A 17,421-nucleotide genomic window follows, 5' to 3' on the forward strand; every position below is an offset into this window, starting at 1 on the left:
AATGATTTCCTATGGTAACACCGAGGTCCATGAACCTGTAATGAATAAAAAAATCGAACAAAAGAATAAAGGTTCCAAAAACAAGTTTACTCGTCCTTGGCGCTCAACGCATGTCGGCCAAAAACAAGTTAACTCGTCCTTGGCGCTGAATGTGTTAAAACATATTTTAAAAACATAAAAAGAAATATGTACATTTGGTGTGTTGGTTAAATATTATTACCTGTGTATCTGAACGTGTGTGTGTGTGTGTGTAGGCTGTCAGGCTGTCTGGTCACAGAGGAAGGCTGTATTTCTCTGGTCTCAGCTCTGAGCTCCAACCCCTCCCACCTGAGAGAGCTGGATCTGAGCTACAATCACCCAGGAGACTCAGGAGTTAAGCTGCTCTCTGCTGGTCTGGAGGATCCACACTGGAGACTGGAGACTCTCCGGTAGGATGTGGTACTTTAGGGGTTAATGGATGGTTGTGTGTGTGTGTGTGTGTCTCAAGGTCTCTTGTGTCTACCTCTCCTACAGTGTTGACCATGGTGGAGAGTGTAGGTTGAAACCAGGGATCAGGAAATGTAAGTTGAGCTTGTTGTTCTGCACATTTACAGACTGAGCTTCCCTTCAGGATATGGAGGCATTTCATTAATAACAGAAGAGCTCAGCTGATCAATTATACAATAAATAGAACAGGTTTATTCAGCTGCATTAACTGTTTTTGAAACGAGGACCATGTAGACTCAACCACATACAAAATGTTCTTTCTTCTACATGATCCTTGTGTCAGAAATGGTTAATGCAACTTTAAACATTCTAATGTGAATGAAGATAATGTATATTCTCAATGATTCTATGTTATAGCTATATGATCGTTCTCTAATGTATAGTGGAATAGCTTACTCTGCTCGTTGTATTTCCCGTTAAAGTAACAGTTCATTCAAATGTGGTCCTTTGGAAATCACGTGGAGGCGGAGACAGCGCTGCGGGTGAAAACGGTCTGACCGTTGGTTTATTGGAATATCCAACAGCTTAATCAATCAGGTTTACAGCATCAATTATTTCTATTTCTAATCAGCTCGTCTCGAAGGTTTCTTCTCTGCTCTGTTCTCGAACTCTGGTGGGGTGGATTCTCCGTCTCTGCTTCTCCGTTCTCTCTGCGTGTCTCTCTGCATCTCGGTGTCTCCGTGTCTCTGTCTCCCCTCCATCATTCAACCTGCAGGTTTTATAGAGAAGAGAGAATCCCCCCCGCCCTTGCGCCATCCAGTGCCATCACCCCAGAGAGCCTGCTTTTCTATTGGCTAGAAGGTCTCCCCTCTAAGTGACAGTCATTTGGGTCTTGCGAAACAGCGTTACAAGGTGACCTTACAGAGGGGATATGAACTAGTTTCCTTTTAGAATGATTTACCCAAGTGTCCCTGAATGCGACCCTCATACAGATGGAAATATAGTACCCACTCAACCTAACAGTGGGTATCCCAGAATGGCCTGTTTGGTCTGCCAGCTAAAGTAAACAGAACTCTTCTCTGCTGGCCTTCAGGCTGTCACTTTTTGACTTAAAAGTTAGTTATTGGGCGCACCATCCCTGTTCGTTGTGTGGAGGAAGATGTGTCATCTGTTTGCCATTTGATCTGTTCTTATTTTTATGGCACTCTGGGCTTTTTCCTATAGCTGCTAGGTGAAGGGTGAAGGGTTGCACTGTTAGCTTTTGACTGAATTCTCCTGTGGCCTTTTCCAGAAACCGCTAGATGATTTTGATCCCTCCTGTAATGCTTATACGGGTCATTTTGATCAATTTAATTTACGACAATCCCTTCTCTGAGGGGTCTACCCTCATTATGTAACCAGTAAATTCCAAAATCAAAATGATATAATATTTCCATAAAATATAAAAAAAAAAAATCTTTTTTAAATCCAAAAATCCAAAAAATTCCAAAATTTCAAAATCATTTCACTTACCTTTTCTTCTTGCACAGGTATACACATTATCAGTTATTAATACGACATCCAGTCTAGGTCCGTCTCTTTATACAAAAAGATGATCGTACCATTCTCAGCTTATTTCGTTTAAGACTATACATTATCCATGTAATTACCAAATATGTCTATTTTGTGTAATGGACTCTGCAAGAAAAGATTTACCTCACACCAATATAAGACTAACAGTTCTAATAAAAACGAAGGAGACTTAAACCTTAAACATAAAAACTGAATTTCTCCTTCGCAAAAGACCTTCTGAGGTCTATTTCCTCTTAGCTGCAATTCTACCAGTTATCCTCATTGAAACCTCTGAGGTCTATTGATAACCCTTTTTGGCCGTGTCCTTTCCGTTGCATTTGCGCTAATCGCTATCTCCTCCGGCGTCTTCTGTTCCGCTGTTGGTACTCCGCCAAAGTCCACAGAGGAAAAATCATCATTTTTCAATTCCAATTCATGATCTTCTCTGTCTGGCTCCTGCAAAAATTCTTCATTTCCCATAGAGGGACAATCATGTGGTCCCCTGTCTGGTTCCCCATAATCGTCTTCATTTTCCCCTTCGTCGTGCATTTCCTCCTGTTCTTGATCAATGAACAGGGGTTCGGATTTCAATTCTTGCCCATCTTGCAGGGCTTTTACGCAATGCGAAAGGTGAAACCACATTGAAGATCCTTTTACCTGTAGAGCTCTTTCCGTAGCTCTTACGACCTCGTACGGTCCTTCCCGCCGCGCGCCATACCACTTGCGTCTGAACACTTTGACATAAACGTAGTCTCCTGGTACTATCTGGGGAGCATTCCGCCTATTCTCCTCCTCCTCTGTCTCTCGTTTACTAGAGACATAATCATAGATCGCCCCATGGAGCTTTGACATGTACTTCACGTACTCCCGCATCTCGTGGTCCAGACTGTCCAAACTCGGACCTTTTCCCGCGGCGCGCAATCCGGGCACAACCATACATCGGCCAAACAACATCTCGTGCGGTGTTAAACGCAGGCCCCGAATCTCGCTTGATCGGCATGCCATCAGGGCCAAAGGTAACGCGCTCAGCCAATTTAGACCTGTGTGTTGACAGATCTTAACCAATTTGTTCTTGAGTACCCCGTTCATGCGTTCCACAGCCCCCTGGCTCTGAGGGTGGTAAACGGACCCGAAACGCTGTTTTATCCCCATCTGTTGGAGTACTAAACGTACAGTTTTGTCCACAAATTCTTTGCCATTTATCTGACGAGATTTTATCTGGAATTCCGTAACGACTTACCAAATCACGGCATAAGAACTTAGCCACTGAGGCGGCATCCTTATGTTTAGTCGCGCAAGCCTCTACCCACTTCGAAAATCGACACACCACGACAAGAATGTACCTCTTTTGGTTAATCGGTTTTATCATGTCTACATAGTCAATCACAAGTTCTCTCATTGGGCCATTTGGTGTGGGGATGTGTCCCGGGGACACAACGATCCCTCTGCGTGCATTATTTTTCAAACAAATCGCACATCTACTTATTACACAATCAATCTGCCGTAGCAGGTTTGGCGCCCAAAACCCATACTCCTCTATTTTCCTCCTTACCTCTCTCCGGTGTGCATGACAGAAATCATGCGCAGTTTGGATCAGCAGTCCGACCAGGCCCGTTGGTGCAACCACAAGTCCTTCATGGTTCCGCCACAAATCTGCCCCATCCCGACTAGCCCCTCTTGCTGACCAGAGATTTCTCTCCACCTGACTCGCCTCTTCCTGAAAGGTCACAACATCTTTGTAAGTAATCTTATCTTCCAACTCCACCTCATGTGTGATAACCAATACCTTACCTGCTCTGTCCGCACCTGTCACTTGCTTGGCAGCGACATCTGCCATGTTGTTACCTCTGGTCACCTTAGACTCATCAGACTGATGGGCAGCACATTTGATAATCGCAATTCGTTTGGGTTTCATTATTGCTTCCAACAAATTGGTTATCTGACTACAGTGTCTTATGGCGGTACCATCTGCTCTCTTAAAACCTTGCCCTTTCCACACCGCTCCGTAGAGAAAACTGATATTTTGTGCGTAGCTGCTATCAGTAAAGATATTAACCGTCTTGCCTTCTGCCATTTTGCACGCTTCAGTCAGAGCGACTAGTTCTGCCAGCTGAGCTGAACAGGGTTGTATCAAGGCTTCGGCCTTTTCTACGACAAACCCATCACCTTGTGATTTTACTACAGAGTAACCTGCTTTTAGGTCCTCTCCAACTCTGTAACATGAGCCGTCTGTCCATAGTTCCAAATCAGGACTGCTAAACGGGAAAGCCTGCAAGTCAGCTCTAAGTCTGGAGTACCTCTCGGCTTCCGCCACGCAGTCGTGAGGTTCTCCATCCTCAGGCTTAGGAAGGGTCTGCGCTGGGTTCACTATGGAACACCTAGTCAAAGTAACATCTTCCTGTTCCAAAATCCTGTAATAATTTTTCAGACGGGGTATCGTTAGTGCAGATTTACCAGATTCCAACACATTTTTTATTGCATGTCCTACCATAATATTGACTGGATACCCCATCATGATACTTGCAGCTTTCTCGTACATCAAGAAGACCCCGGCGCAATCTCGGTAGCACGGCGGCATTCCCATTTCCACCTCTGAATAGGCGATGGAGTAGTATCCTATTGGTTGTGGATGGCTCCCCACTCCGGTGTTTTGTGCCAGCACTGCGCATGCATACCTCTGATCTGAAGAGGAAGAGACATATAGTATGAACTGCTTGGTATAATCAGGCAAAGTTAGGGCCGGGGCAGCTAACATACGGGTCTTTATGGTCTCAAATGCCCGCAGGCCCTCCTCAGTCCATGTTACTTTAGCACTCAACTTTTCATTTCCGCACACCTTTATCATGGCTCTTAAGGGCCCTACTAGTTCTGTATAATTCTCCACCCAAGTGGAACTATACCCCACGATTCCCAAAAACATCATCATCTGTCTTACAGTCACTGGCTTGGGAGCTTTCTTAATAGCCACCAAATGTTCCTCTGTAATAGCTCGATGGCCTTTTGAAATCGTTTGGCCTAGATATGCTACCTTAGGTCGACAGTATTGCAATTTTTTCAAAGACACCTTGTGTCCCTTCTCTGCTAGTAGTTGCAATAGTTCGATAGATTCCTTATGACATGTTGTCTGATCGTCGGCACACAAGATAATGTCGTCCATATACTGAATGACTCGGGATTTTAATCTCAGGTCTAACCCGTCCAGATCTTCTCTTAAGATCTTGTTAAAGATATGTGGGGAATGCTTTAATCCCTGAGGGAGCCTAGTGTACTCATAATGCTCATTCTTATAGGTAAAACCAAAAAAATGCTGGCACTCTTTGCTCAAGGGTACACTAAAATAGGCACTACACAAATCTATAACCGTAAAATACTCAGCTTGCGGCGGGATGAATGTCAGTAGTGTGTGGGGATCTGGGACATCGGCGGGATAGTCAATTAAAACCTCATTGACGGCCCTCAAGTCGTGTACCAGACGGTACGAGGTGTCAGGTTTCTCCACTGGCAGCAACGGCGTGTTGCTCTTGGGGCTCTTTGTCTTTTGTAGTACTCCGGCTTCTAGAAGTCCTTTGATTTGTGGCTCGATTCCGGCCACCGCTTTTTCCTTCAGTGGGTACTGACTTTTCCAGGGCAGGGTTGCTCCTGGTCTAAGCTCCACCCTCACTGGTTGAGCAGATTTGATCAGTCCAATGTCGGTGCTATGTTTTGACCACAGCACTTCTGGTATGGCCCCCATCATCTCCTCCTGGAGGCTCAATTTCTGGGGGGTGTCTTCTACTGTCTCCTGTGACAGCTGCACCGTCTGGGGACGTCCCATCCCTGTGCCTTGAATCATTATCTTGACGAACGGCTTGTCCGGGTTTATCCATATGAGTCGGTTCTCCTTCATCTGTTCGAACTTCATTTCTTCTGCCTCTTTCATCATCATTCCGATGTGTTGTTGGTCGCACGAGTCGGTCACTTTTAGAGTCACGTGGGGAACGCTGTCTGTGATCTCGTGTTCCTTTTGCAGATAGTTGCTCCGTGCAAGCCGTATTGCTGCTCCTTGGGGACCCATTATGATGCTGGTGGCGTTGAGCTGCACCTCCTCTGGTTGATTTCTCAGCCACTCCTTGGCTTGTCTTTGATCCGCATCTCTATAGTACTGTAGAGTGCAATGGTACGGTGTCTCTGGGTTCTTTGTATCTGGCATATTAGCGGTGATGAATGTCTCCCATTCCAACGCTGGTCCGAGCAATTCCTGGCTTAGGTTCCCCAACCAGTATACTTCCGGGGGTCGGGGGTCTGTTCTTTGCATCATTTCGTAGTATTGGTCTTCTGGGACGTCGATCACACAACCATCAGGCGTGCATAGAATGTTCATCCCCAACATACCAAGGCCGTCCCTGCCCAGTAAGCCGATGCGGTATCGGAGACCAAGATGGAAACAGTCGCCTCTTTGCCTCTGTACTTCAGGGTGACAGGTTCTGTCACTGGAATCAGCTTTTTTATTCCCTCAAATCCAATGGTCCGTACATATCGACCGGACATGGGCAGGTGTGTCGCATCTTTAAGTTGGACCACAGTGTACGCCGCCCCGGTGTCTGCCATCATCCTGACAGATTTATCATTCACCGCTACGTGCACTATTGGTTCCTCCCTTAAGTGTGACAATGACAGCTGGCACCCCCCCATTGAACTATCTGGGCCTCGTCAGAACATCTGTTCCGGCCCCCTGGATGGATTTACTGGGCCCATGTTCTGTTGCTGGTTCTGGTCTTGGGTCTGGCCTTGGTCTTGGGTCTGGTATTGGTTTTGGGTCTGGTATTGGTTCGGTCCGTACCACTGATCCTCGTTTCCTCCTCGGCCACCTCCTCGGTTATTTCCTCGACCCCTGGTGCTGGCTCGCCACCCTTTGTCACAGTATCGGGCAAGATGGCCGAGTTCTCCACAAGGCCAGCACTCAACCGATGCCGGCCATCCAGACGATCCTCCTCTTGGACGTCCATTCCCTCCTCGGGGCTGCCAGTTCGATCCCCGCTGATTCTGTTGTTGTATGGGTGCCGGTGCTTCCTGTTTTGTGGGCTGTGCTGTTTCCTGGTTGTTCAGTTGTCCGCTATTCCCCGTTTCGGCTCTGGGCTGTGTGGATTGTACCATGGCTTGGAGGTACTCTACCACCTTGATTGCCTCGACAGGCTGTTGGTACATGAGCTTTCGCTGACTTGCCGTTTCTTTGTCTTTGGCCTGTTGCTCCTTCTTCCTGTGCAGCTCCACTTGATGGCTCACGTTCTCCATGTATGCATCTAAGGGAAGGCTTCCCAGGCATACCACTTCGTTCAGTTTTTGTCTCACCGCGGTTTTCCTTACTCATTCCCTGGTGCCGTCGGTTTAATTCCTCCATGGTAGCCGTCAGTTTCAGCATCTGGTTGCTTTCTTCGATGGTAGGTGCGGAAACGTGGAGTGGGGAATCGAATCGTGGAGCAGCTCTTCTGCTTGGCGTCGCTCCTCTGGGGGCTCTCTCCTTTCTCTCCTCTTCCTCGCGTTCTCTGTCTTTCTCCTGGTATTTGTCCAGTGGTTCCCATATCTCTACGTCTTCCTCTGTGTCTTCCCAGTATTCGCGGGTTGTGGGGGGGGAGAGCCGACGACGGATGGGAGCTTGTCTTGACCTTCCCTGGGGATAGTCTCTTCTGTGGCTGAGATTTCTGTCGTATAGACTTTCTATTTGGTCATCCAAAGCCCTGATGTCGTCGCTTCGGCGTCCCTCTCTGTAACTGAGGGGTACAATTCCCTGACTGTATTAATCAAGTATTGATATCATTAAATCACTACCGTCTTGTACATTACTGGCCAATACCGTACAAAGGTATATTAGATGACAACACTTCCACAATAACAGGTTTCCACTCAAATACTCATTTAGAATATTTATTACATCAAAATAGTATTACATTATATACTTTGTTCACTTTAGATGCGCTTATAAGGCAAAGAATGTGCAGGCAAATCAATAATGAATATTAAGTAATTAGATCTAGGGATATTCTGGGAAGGGGGGGTGTACTACCGGTTGTAAGCCAGCAGGGGGGGGCAATACTCTATGAAAGTCAATGGTCCACGGAGCTTCAGCAAAGCACCTGGAGACGGTGTATTACTCCCTGAGTCCGCGGGGAAAAGCAGTGGTAATCCCAGGGTGCGCTCCGCGCAGATGGAAGGTGGGAGCCGTGGAGTCTCTGGTACGACAGAGACAGGCTCGAGTGATGGTCTCACGGGCAGGCGTAGATCCCACAGTAGCAGTGGGGGTAGGCGGTTCTCTGCTCCAGCAGCTTGGTCAAAGCACTGAAGAATAATAATCCTTGCCGGAAAGTGGCACTGCTGGCGGGGTGTAAATCCTCCGTGGTGCTGCTGGTCCGGTGTAAATCCTCCGGTTGGTCCGCGGTTCACAGTTGAACTTGACGTTACTCTATCCTATCTGCACGCGGCTATAAGTGCTCTATGTAGACGCACAATTACCCACTTCACGTGGTCTTTGACTCGTAATGAAGGCCTTTACTAGTAAGGAGCGAACGATACGTTAAACGAACGTATTAGGATAACACGAGACTCTATCTTGGGGCAATGCGAGCCCTACTCTGCACCACACGTTGCGTAGTGGGTGAGGCTTTACTCGGTAACTGAACCAGACTGAACTGAAGGCGAACTGAAAAGGAAGTTCTGTATTTGCTGGTCATATTTATACGTACGGTGGACAAATAGTGCCGTTCGTATTTTGGTAGCCGTATTCATGGGCAGAAGCGGGCATGTTGAGACAAGTCATGTCGGTAGCTTTCAAGTCAGCTCGAGGGGGTAAGGCACTGGCGCCAGGGGGTCGCTTCCAATAGGAGAACGAATATTATGGTCTGTCCTGTAGACTAAAGGGATATTCCGTATATATGTACAAAGAATATACAAGGGATATCAAACGATATGCAAATATTATACATGGGGTCTCAGGCAATAAATATATATATTCGGTTTAATCTGACCCTTTGTAACAGCCGCACCCTAATTAGTCCCACCTAATTAGCTAAGCAGGGGCAGATTAACCGCACTGTCCACTACTCAATGTCTGTGAGGGGTCGGTCAATTCACAAAGTCATGGGTCATGGTCGTCATTAGGCGAGTCGGGGAGCCTTGGCGACTCTATCAGCCTCGCCACGGGTCGGTTGTAGATCCGCCCTTGGCCGAGCACTTCTGCCACTCTGACCTTTCCGTCGGCACCAGTGGTCACTTTGCTTACGCGGCCGGCCGGCCACGCAGCTCGGGGTGGTGACTGGTCTATGGTCATGACGACTGGACGGGATGAAGGGGGGCTTAGGAGGAAGCGGGCCTGAGACTGCTTTGATCTGTGCTTGGCTGTGCTTTCTCCTCCTCCGTCTGTTTCTCTTGTTCGCTCTGTACCCCGTGTGAGGAGGGGCCGGTCCCGGCCGCCCCGTCAAGGAGTCGCTTGGGGTGCTGGGTTCGAGGTCAGCTACGTCTGAAGCGCAGCTGAGGGGGGTGGAGTTCCGAACTCCCTCTGGTACCCACGGTTCTCTCACGGGCCTCTCGCTTAATGTCAATAGCCTCTGCTGTACGGGGGAGAGGCCGGTGTCTTCTTCTGTCGCTCTGGAGTGGAGGCAGCTAGTGGACGTGGGTTGACTGTCAAGTCCGTAGAGGGGGCCTTGGAGCGTCCATCCCAGTCGGGTCTGAACCGTGACCGGGCATCCTTTGGGTCCGACGTGGGCCACCTCAATTGGGAGAATGAGGTCCGCGTGGTCGGAGCCGATGAGCAGGGTCGGTGTGGCGCCGTCGATAAGCGGTATAGGTAGTTGACGTAGGTGCCCATACTTAGCCATCAGCTGTGGGATGGGGTAGGTGTACTGCGACAGGCCTATGTCGTGGCTGGTGAAGACGTTACTTATACTATACTGCTTCTCGGGCTTGTCCACCGCTGCTATCTCGAAGGAGACCTTTTCACCCTTTATGGTCTTCTGGTCCCTTCTGATGGTGCGTATGGTCATCGTATCTTTGACACCTCGCAGGCCCAACTGGGCTGCTGCGGAAGCGAGGAGGAGAGTCTTTTCGGACCCATCGTCCAGGACGGCGTAAGTGTCCAGGACCTTGTCCTCGTGGCTCAGGAGCACCCTGACCACTTTGAGAAGCACACGGGGGGTCCCGCTGTGCTGGTCAATGTGGAGCACTCCTGTTGGTTGGTTGTCTTGGACCTTCTGGTGGGCTCCGCACCGTGCCGCGCGGTAAGCGGCGCCCGCCTGGGCCGCCCCTGCGTGGTAAGCGGCGCCCGCCTGGGCCGCCTCACGCCACTGGTTAACTTGGACGGGGTTCAGTGTCTTATATTCGGCGCACTGTGCCAGCCAGTGTCCGCCGTCGCAGTAGGTACAGTAGGGAGCGGTCTGGTGGCTCTTCGGTATTGGTGCCACCGCCTCGGCATGGTACATTACCGCGACGGGCCCACTCTGTTGTCCTGGCTGACGCTTGTTGATGTCATGCAGGACCTCCAGGTGGGTGCCACCGCACCTGCTGCACTTCTTTTTCAAGCGGCACTCAGCTGCTAGGTGGCTGCGCGCGCAGCGGAAGCAGCGGCGGTGGTCCTTGACCCACTGGCTCACATCATCCGTGGTCAGCTTCTTGAAATCTTCGCACTGATGCAGCCGATGTTCTCCCTCACAGTACTGGCACTCAATCTTCCACTGGTCCTCTTTCGTCGAGGGGGTGTTGTGGTTCTGGTGCTGCGGTACTGATTCGGCTTGGTGCATAACAGTCACCGATCTTCGGCCATCGTTTACTCTCCTAGGTCCCTCTCTGGAGCTTGGTGTGCTCCGCACGAACGTATCCAATCGTAGGCTGCTGACTTCTCTCGCCAGGAAGTCGGCCAAGTCTAGGAGGGATGGTTCTGGACCGTTAGGATCACGGTGGTCTCTTTGCCGCCTGAAGCGCTCCTGTCTGGCGGGCGGCACTCTAAAATCCTCTCGACGTTAGAGTTGGCGTATAGCTCGTGCATACCCTTTTCTCGTTGCGCTCCCAGCATCCCTACCAGGGACTGTACTTTTATAGACAGGTCGTCTAGTGAGCGATTGTCTGTTGCTGGGGGTAAGCGGTCAATATGCCTTATCTCTTCTATTACATAATCCCATATACGTCCATATCTCTGGTCCAGCGCTGCTAGAGCCGCGGTGTATGGGGTCGTAGAGGTGGCATAGGCTAGCGCTATATTGTGCGCCCGGGGCACTTTCAGGTGCTGCAGTAATATTGCATACTTGTGGCGTTCATCAGCGACATCCACCATCATTGTCTCTAAGCACATCCGGAGCTCCGTATACTGTGCTCGATTCTCATGGGTGAAGTCTTGAAACGTCGGTGTGCCAATGTATGATGTCATGGATGACTGGCACATCGGTGAGCGTTGGGGGAGAGGCCTCCTCGGCGAGTCTCCTCTTGTGTGTCGTCTTGGGCTGGTACTAGGTGGGTACCGAAGGTCGGGTACCCAGGTGCTGTTCCTCGGGGCTGACGGTGCGTCAAACTCACCCGTGAGTTGAGTCGGGGGTTTGTAGCGCAGGGCCTCGGGGCTGACTTCTGGGCTGTACTGGACCTCCTGGTCCTGAGTACGTTGCTGCTGGTCGGGGCTGTACTGGGCCTCCTGGGCCAGAGCACGTTGCTGCTGGTCGGCTTGACACTCCTCCTCCTCCTCCTCCTCTCCCTCTGCTAGGACCTGGAGTCTTCTGTTCAGTCTCTCGGCGTGGTCCGGTTCTTCCCGGTTGCTAGGTCTCGTATGGACCGGCCGGGGAGGGGGTTCGGAGACGTGGACAGGATCCTCCTGTAGGCGGGGTCCCGGGTCGCTTCGTCGGGTAGGGGAATGTGTCCTAGACCCATGTCTTGATGATCTCTGGGAGCTCCGTGCGGAGTGAGGGGGTGTCGCCATGGCAACCAGTTTGTCCATCAGCTCCGCCTGCAGCCGGTCGCGCCGGGCATGGGCTGCGTCGCGCGCTGCTTCGCGCTGGGCATTGGCGATGTCGCGCTGCGCATTGGCGCTGGCCTGGGCAGCGTCGCGCTGTGCGTTGGCGACGTCGCGCTGGGCATTGGCGCTGGCATGGGCGGCGTGGAGCTGTGCATTTGCGACGTCGGCGCGGCTTCTCTCGATGTTTTCTTCTGTCTGGAGGCGTCTGGTCTCCAGCCTTATGCGGTCGTCTTCACTCCTTTGTTGCGCCTGGAAGCGCTCTCGCTCGCCTGCAAAATGTTCGCGCTCGCACGTCTGTTGCGCTTGAAGTCGATCGCGTTCGGTGGAGGCTGCCAGGGTGGCGATGAGTGCCTGCGCCAGCATCTTGTCCGCCTCGCTGGGGGAAGACGCCGTTCGGGGCGATCGGCTCCCGGCAGTGCTTGTTGGAGATCCGTTCTCCTGTTGCGTACCGAGGAGATCCGTCTCCTGGGTGCGCGTCTCTTTAGGGTTGTCTTCCTCCCGGAGCTGATCTGGGACTATTTCTTCGGTATTGTCTGGGGGTAAAGTCGTGTCAGTTCCCTCCTGGTCCCCACCGTGAGCTTGGTCAGTTACATTAAAGCCCACTAGGGCCTCTGTGGTCGGGGTAACCTGGTTGTTAGGGTCGGACATAATTTTACTATCCGCTTTAGTTATTTTATCCGTATCTAATTTCCCTTTAAAGCTAGGTATTGGACTGACAGAGTATGCCTCTAGATAGGGAGGTGGCTGCCGTCTGCGCTGCGGGCGATCTAGCTTAGGAGAACCGTTTGTGGAGTGTTCGTCATCGGCCATGTCAATATTAATATTATATTAATATTACGCTAATTATTCTCCGGCTATCGAAGGACCAATTGTAACTGAGGGGTACAATTCCCTGACTGTATTAATCAAGTATTGATATCATTAAATCACTACCGTCTTGTACATTACTGGCCAATACTGTACAAAGGTATATTAGATGACAACACTTCCACAATAACAGGTTTCCACTCAAATACTCATTTAGAATATTTATTACATCAAAATAGTATTACATTATATACTTTGTTCACTTTAGATGCGCTTATAAGGCAAAGAATGTGCAGGCAAATCAATAATGAATATTAAGTAATTAGATCTAGGGATATTCTGGGAAGGGGGGGTGTACCGGTTGTAAGCCAGCAGGGGGGGGCAATACTCTATGAAAGTCAATGGTCCACGGAGCTTCAGCAAAGCACCTGGAGACGGTGTATTACTCCCTGAGTCCGCGGGGAAAAGCAGTGGTAATCCCAGGGTGCGCTCCGCGCAGATGGAAGGTGGAAGCCGTGGAGTCTCTGGTACGACAGAGACGGGCTCGAGTGATGGTCTCACGGGCAGGCGTAGATCCCACAGTAGCAGTGGGGGTAGGCGGTTCTCTGCTCCAGCAGCTTGGTCAAAGCACTGAAGAATAATAATCCTTGCCGGAAAGTGGCACTGCTGGCGGGGTGTAAATCCTCCGTGGTGCTGCTGGTCCGGTATAAATCCTCCGGTTGGTCCGCGGTTCACAGTTGAACTTGACGTTACTCTATCCTATCTGCACGCGGCTATAAGTGCTCTATGTAGACGCACAATTACCCACTTCACGTGGTCTTTGACTCGTAATGAAGGCCTTTACTAGTAAGGAGCGAACGATACGTTAAACGAACGTATTAGGATAACACGAGACTCTATCTTGGGGCAATGCGAGCCCTACTCTGCACCACACGTTGCGTAGTGGGTGAGGCTTTACTCTGTAACTGAACCAGACTGAACTGAAGGCGAACTGAAAAGGAAGTTCTGTATTTGCTGGTCATATTTATACGTACGGTGGACAAATAGTGCCGTTCGTATTTTGGTAGCCGTATTCATGGGCAGAAGCGGGCATGTTGAGACAAGTCATGTCGGTAGCTTTCAAGTCAGCTCGAGGGGGTAAGGCACTGGCGCCAGGGGGTCGCTTCCAATAGGAGAACGAATATTATGGTCTGTCCTGTAGACTAAAGGGATATTCCGTATATATGTACAAAGAATATACAAGGGATATCAAACGATATGCAAATATTATACATGGGGTCTCAGGCAATAAATATATATATTCGGTTTAATCTGACCCTTTGTAACACTCTCCTTCCGCCCAGAGAATGTCTTTCTGTGCGGCAGTGAGCGGTACATGTATGCATCGATGTCTCTCTTCGTCTTGATATCTCTCCGCCGCCCTGGGATGAGGAATATCGTGGGGCTGAATGCCTCGCTCCCTTCTTCTCTCCTCCTCTGGCTCATCTGTTTCAGGCGTTAGGGTGATTGTTGTCACTGCCCGTCCCGTCTCTGTCCTATGGCCGCTATTGTTGGTTATCTCGTATTGGCTATCCATGTCTATCATAGGCAGGATAGGGTAGATTGGTTCCCTATTCCTGCTGGCATAAGGTGGGGGTGCTATATCTACCTTAGTTCTTACCTGTTCTGCTCTCATTAGGGGTCCTTGGGTGAGCGGGACTACCTCAGCTGCTCTTTGGGAGGTGACTATTGTCCTATTAGGGGCCAGGGGAGTGATCGGGATGGGGGCTATCTCCTCTGTCGACATTGACAGTCGAACTGCCCTTTTCCTTACTCTTCCTTCTCTCAGCTTCCCGAGCGAATTGTGCTAATGCGTCCATTTCTTGCATGCGTTTTTTCCCTCTTTTTGTCATTTTTCCCTCTTTTTCCTCCCCCGTTCTATATGTCCTAATTAGAGCATGCAGATCTGATATTATCTCTAAATCAAAAGAGCCCTCAATAGGCCAGGGTTTGGTGATGCTTGGCCATCTTTCATTCCATTTCAGTGATAACTCAGTAAGTCTTGCCACATAATAAGGATTGTCCTCTGTGTAAGGATTATTTTTAGCAAGCACTTGTATCGGGTTATCCTCCCTCCAACCAATTAGGGTAGTCACATCTTTATTTGCCTCCGTTTTCATTTTCCTATTTGCGTTTCTTCTTCTCATGTACTAGAGTTTTTAATTCCTCTTTCTGTTTCCTATTTTAAGAAATCTTTTTCTCGTGTTCTCTTTTTTTTTTTTTTTTTTTTAAATGGCAGCAGGCAAGAGTGGTCTTTGTATTCCCTGTCTAAATGTAGGTGTCTATGCTTTTGTGACTATCTCCTGCTTGAACAACCGCTAACGGTACTTGTAGCCCTGTCTATTCTCTTCTTTCCCTTTTCACTGGTGATCTGTAGTCTTACCTGACTTGCGGTGCCCTTGTTGCCTGGCAGAACTGCTGAAAAAACAGAGCACAAAATACAACAGTTCTTTTTAATTTTCAACTGGAATTTCACTTTACTCCGTCTTTTCAGTATGAATATATCTTCTATCTAATATTCATACCACATCTAATTTTTGAGAGATTTTTTACCAACAGTATGAATAATCCTTTAACTTAAAAATTTGAGAGATATTGTGATTGACAGTGGTGTTTGCGTTTTCGGTGTCTACTCCCTTATTTCCGCTTTTATGTTGATTCCTCTTTCGTCGAATTTCCGCTTTCTGATGTCTCCCCCGTGGTCCCACTCCAATACTCTGTTTCACCTCGAAAATCACAAACATTTTAGATTAGTGTCTCAACCCTGATTACACATTTCATTCATTCTTCTGTTTCCATTTCTCAATACTACTTCCCCCCAGCGGACACTTGTCTTATCCAGACACATATCCACTAACACCGTCCTTCAGCACCTCCTGACACCACTCCCTGCACGCTGCGAGGCCCCACCCTCCGTTTTATGAAGCGTCCATTACAGACTCCTCACAGAGGACAGGATAACCTCACCACAGGTACAAGGTAGTCAATGCCCAGGCACCCCGCCTTGTCTCCCAGTCTATTAACCCCAGGAAACCCAGTGCCCTGCTAAACGATCATGCATAACCGTACAGACTCAGCACCAGACCCCAGGGACCTAACAACTCCCAACTCATTCTTTCCCCGTGTACCTACTATGAAAACAAAATACATCCATACATTACAAACATTACTTTTACAATATCCCCAGACACGTCCCCTAATACCATACCCCTCTGTACACCCCATCCACCACTCATTGACCCAGACTGTCCAGCAGTCCAGATCACAAAATGGTAGCCAGGGCGTACTCGTGGTATCTTGGCACCAACGGAACGCCCACCTCCGCTCGGCTCCCTGCCTCATCCTGATGTACCTAGGAAAGGAGCTAGGAAAGGAGGGGAGGGAGGGAGGAAAAAAGACCTAGACGAGGGGGGCCGAAACAACAATACTATACATACAATAACACGAAAACATAGTCCATCTCTAAAGGGAGGTAGGCGGCGTCCCCTAACCTTCCGATTTTGGTGGAGACCGCCAGCCAAACCTGTCATGGTTTTCCACCAGGGTCTCAAAGGCAGCCTCCGCTTCCTTCTGGCTGAAAGATACCCCATTTGCCTCTTCCTCCCCTCTAACCATGCGACTCTGTCCCATCACTAGACTAGTGGAAAACTGCCTCACGACAGCCTCCATGGTGTACGCGCTAGACCAACCACGCGGCGTCAACAGCTCCATACATATGACCCCACCCTTACTCACGTACCCCTGCTCTAAATTCGGGGCGAGCACCCGCATGAAAGGCGGAGAGAATGGGACATTTTCAGGGAAAGAGACACTCAGTAATATGAACTCCGTCCCCGTTTCTTTCATGTCCTGCCACAACAGAGAGTCCACATCTACTTGAAACAACCGAACTTCCCAGTTAAAGAGATTGTCCTCAACCAACTCCACCGTAATAAAACCGCCTCCCAGTCGTCTGATCTCCTGAAGCTCCCTCATAAGCCTCTTTGACCGGACCTGAGCACCACGAGACACTGGTGATGATGCAGTTGGCGCATTGGTTCCCCTCAATCCTGCGATCGCCCTTGCGAACCAGCCCTGTGGTGCAGACCGCCATTCCACCGTCTGGCCTTTCACCATCTTTAACTGGTCAGATTAGTCATGCATTAGTCAACCTTAACAGTTCAATTTATGCCTTATCATTTTTTTTTTTTTTTTTTTTTTTTTTTTTTAGAAACTGGAAATAAAGCAAAGGCAAAATACACCGCGAATAGAGAGGGATGTGGAGGGAATGAGTACTATACCGGTACGGGGGGGGGCACACACTATGGTATAGAGGGAGATGCTCACACCCCGTAGCAGAAGTCCTACAGTGGGGAGGGGGGGGGCACACACCATAGAAGCTATGAAGGGAGAGACTACGAAAGAAAGGAAGTATTCCAGGGAAGGAGCTGTACCATAGGGAGCTCACACCATATAAGAGATGGAAGGATGGAATGGAATGTGGTACCCACTATGATAGTGCAGGATGGATGGAAGGGGGGAGGGGAAGGGGGCACACACTATGACAATGCAGGATGGCACCCATTATAATAGTGCAGGAGGGGGCACACCCTATAGGGAAGGCTACAATGGGGAGGGGGGGGCCCTGATGAAAC

General features: G+C 49.4%; 1 protein-coding gene across 1 annotated transcript in view; it reads left to right on the plus strand.

The window, feature by feature from the left end:
* Nucleotides 1-17,421, plus strand: part of LOC311228197 (uncharacterized protein) — a 465,049-nt gene that overhangs the window by 171,629 nt on the left and 275,999 nt on the right. Inside the window, exon 9 of the mRNA XM_084314108.1 lies at nucleotides 255-428. Coding sequence (XP_084170234.1) covers nucleotides 255-428 — 174 coding nt within the window. The remainder of the gene's footprint in view (nucleotides 1-254; nucleotides 429-17,421) is intronic.

The sequence above is a fragment of the Notolepis coatsorum genome (genome assembly GCF_963971535.1).
Source record: "Notolepis coatsorum genome assembly, chromosome: 5".
NCBI lineage: Eukaryota > Metazoa > Chordata > Actinopteri > Aulopiformes > Paralepididae > Notolepis > Notolepis coatsorum.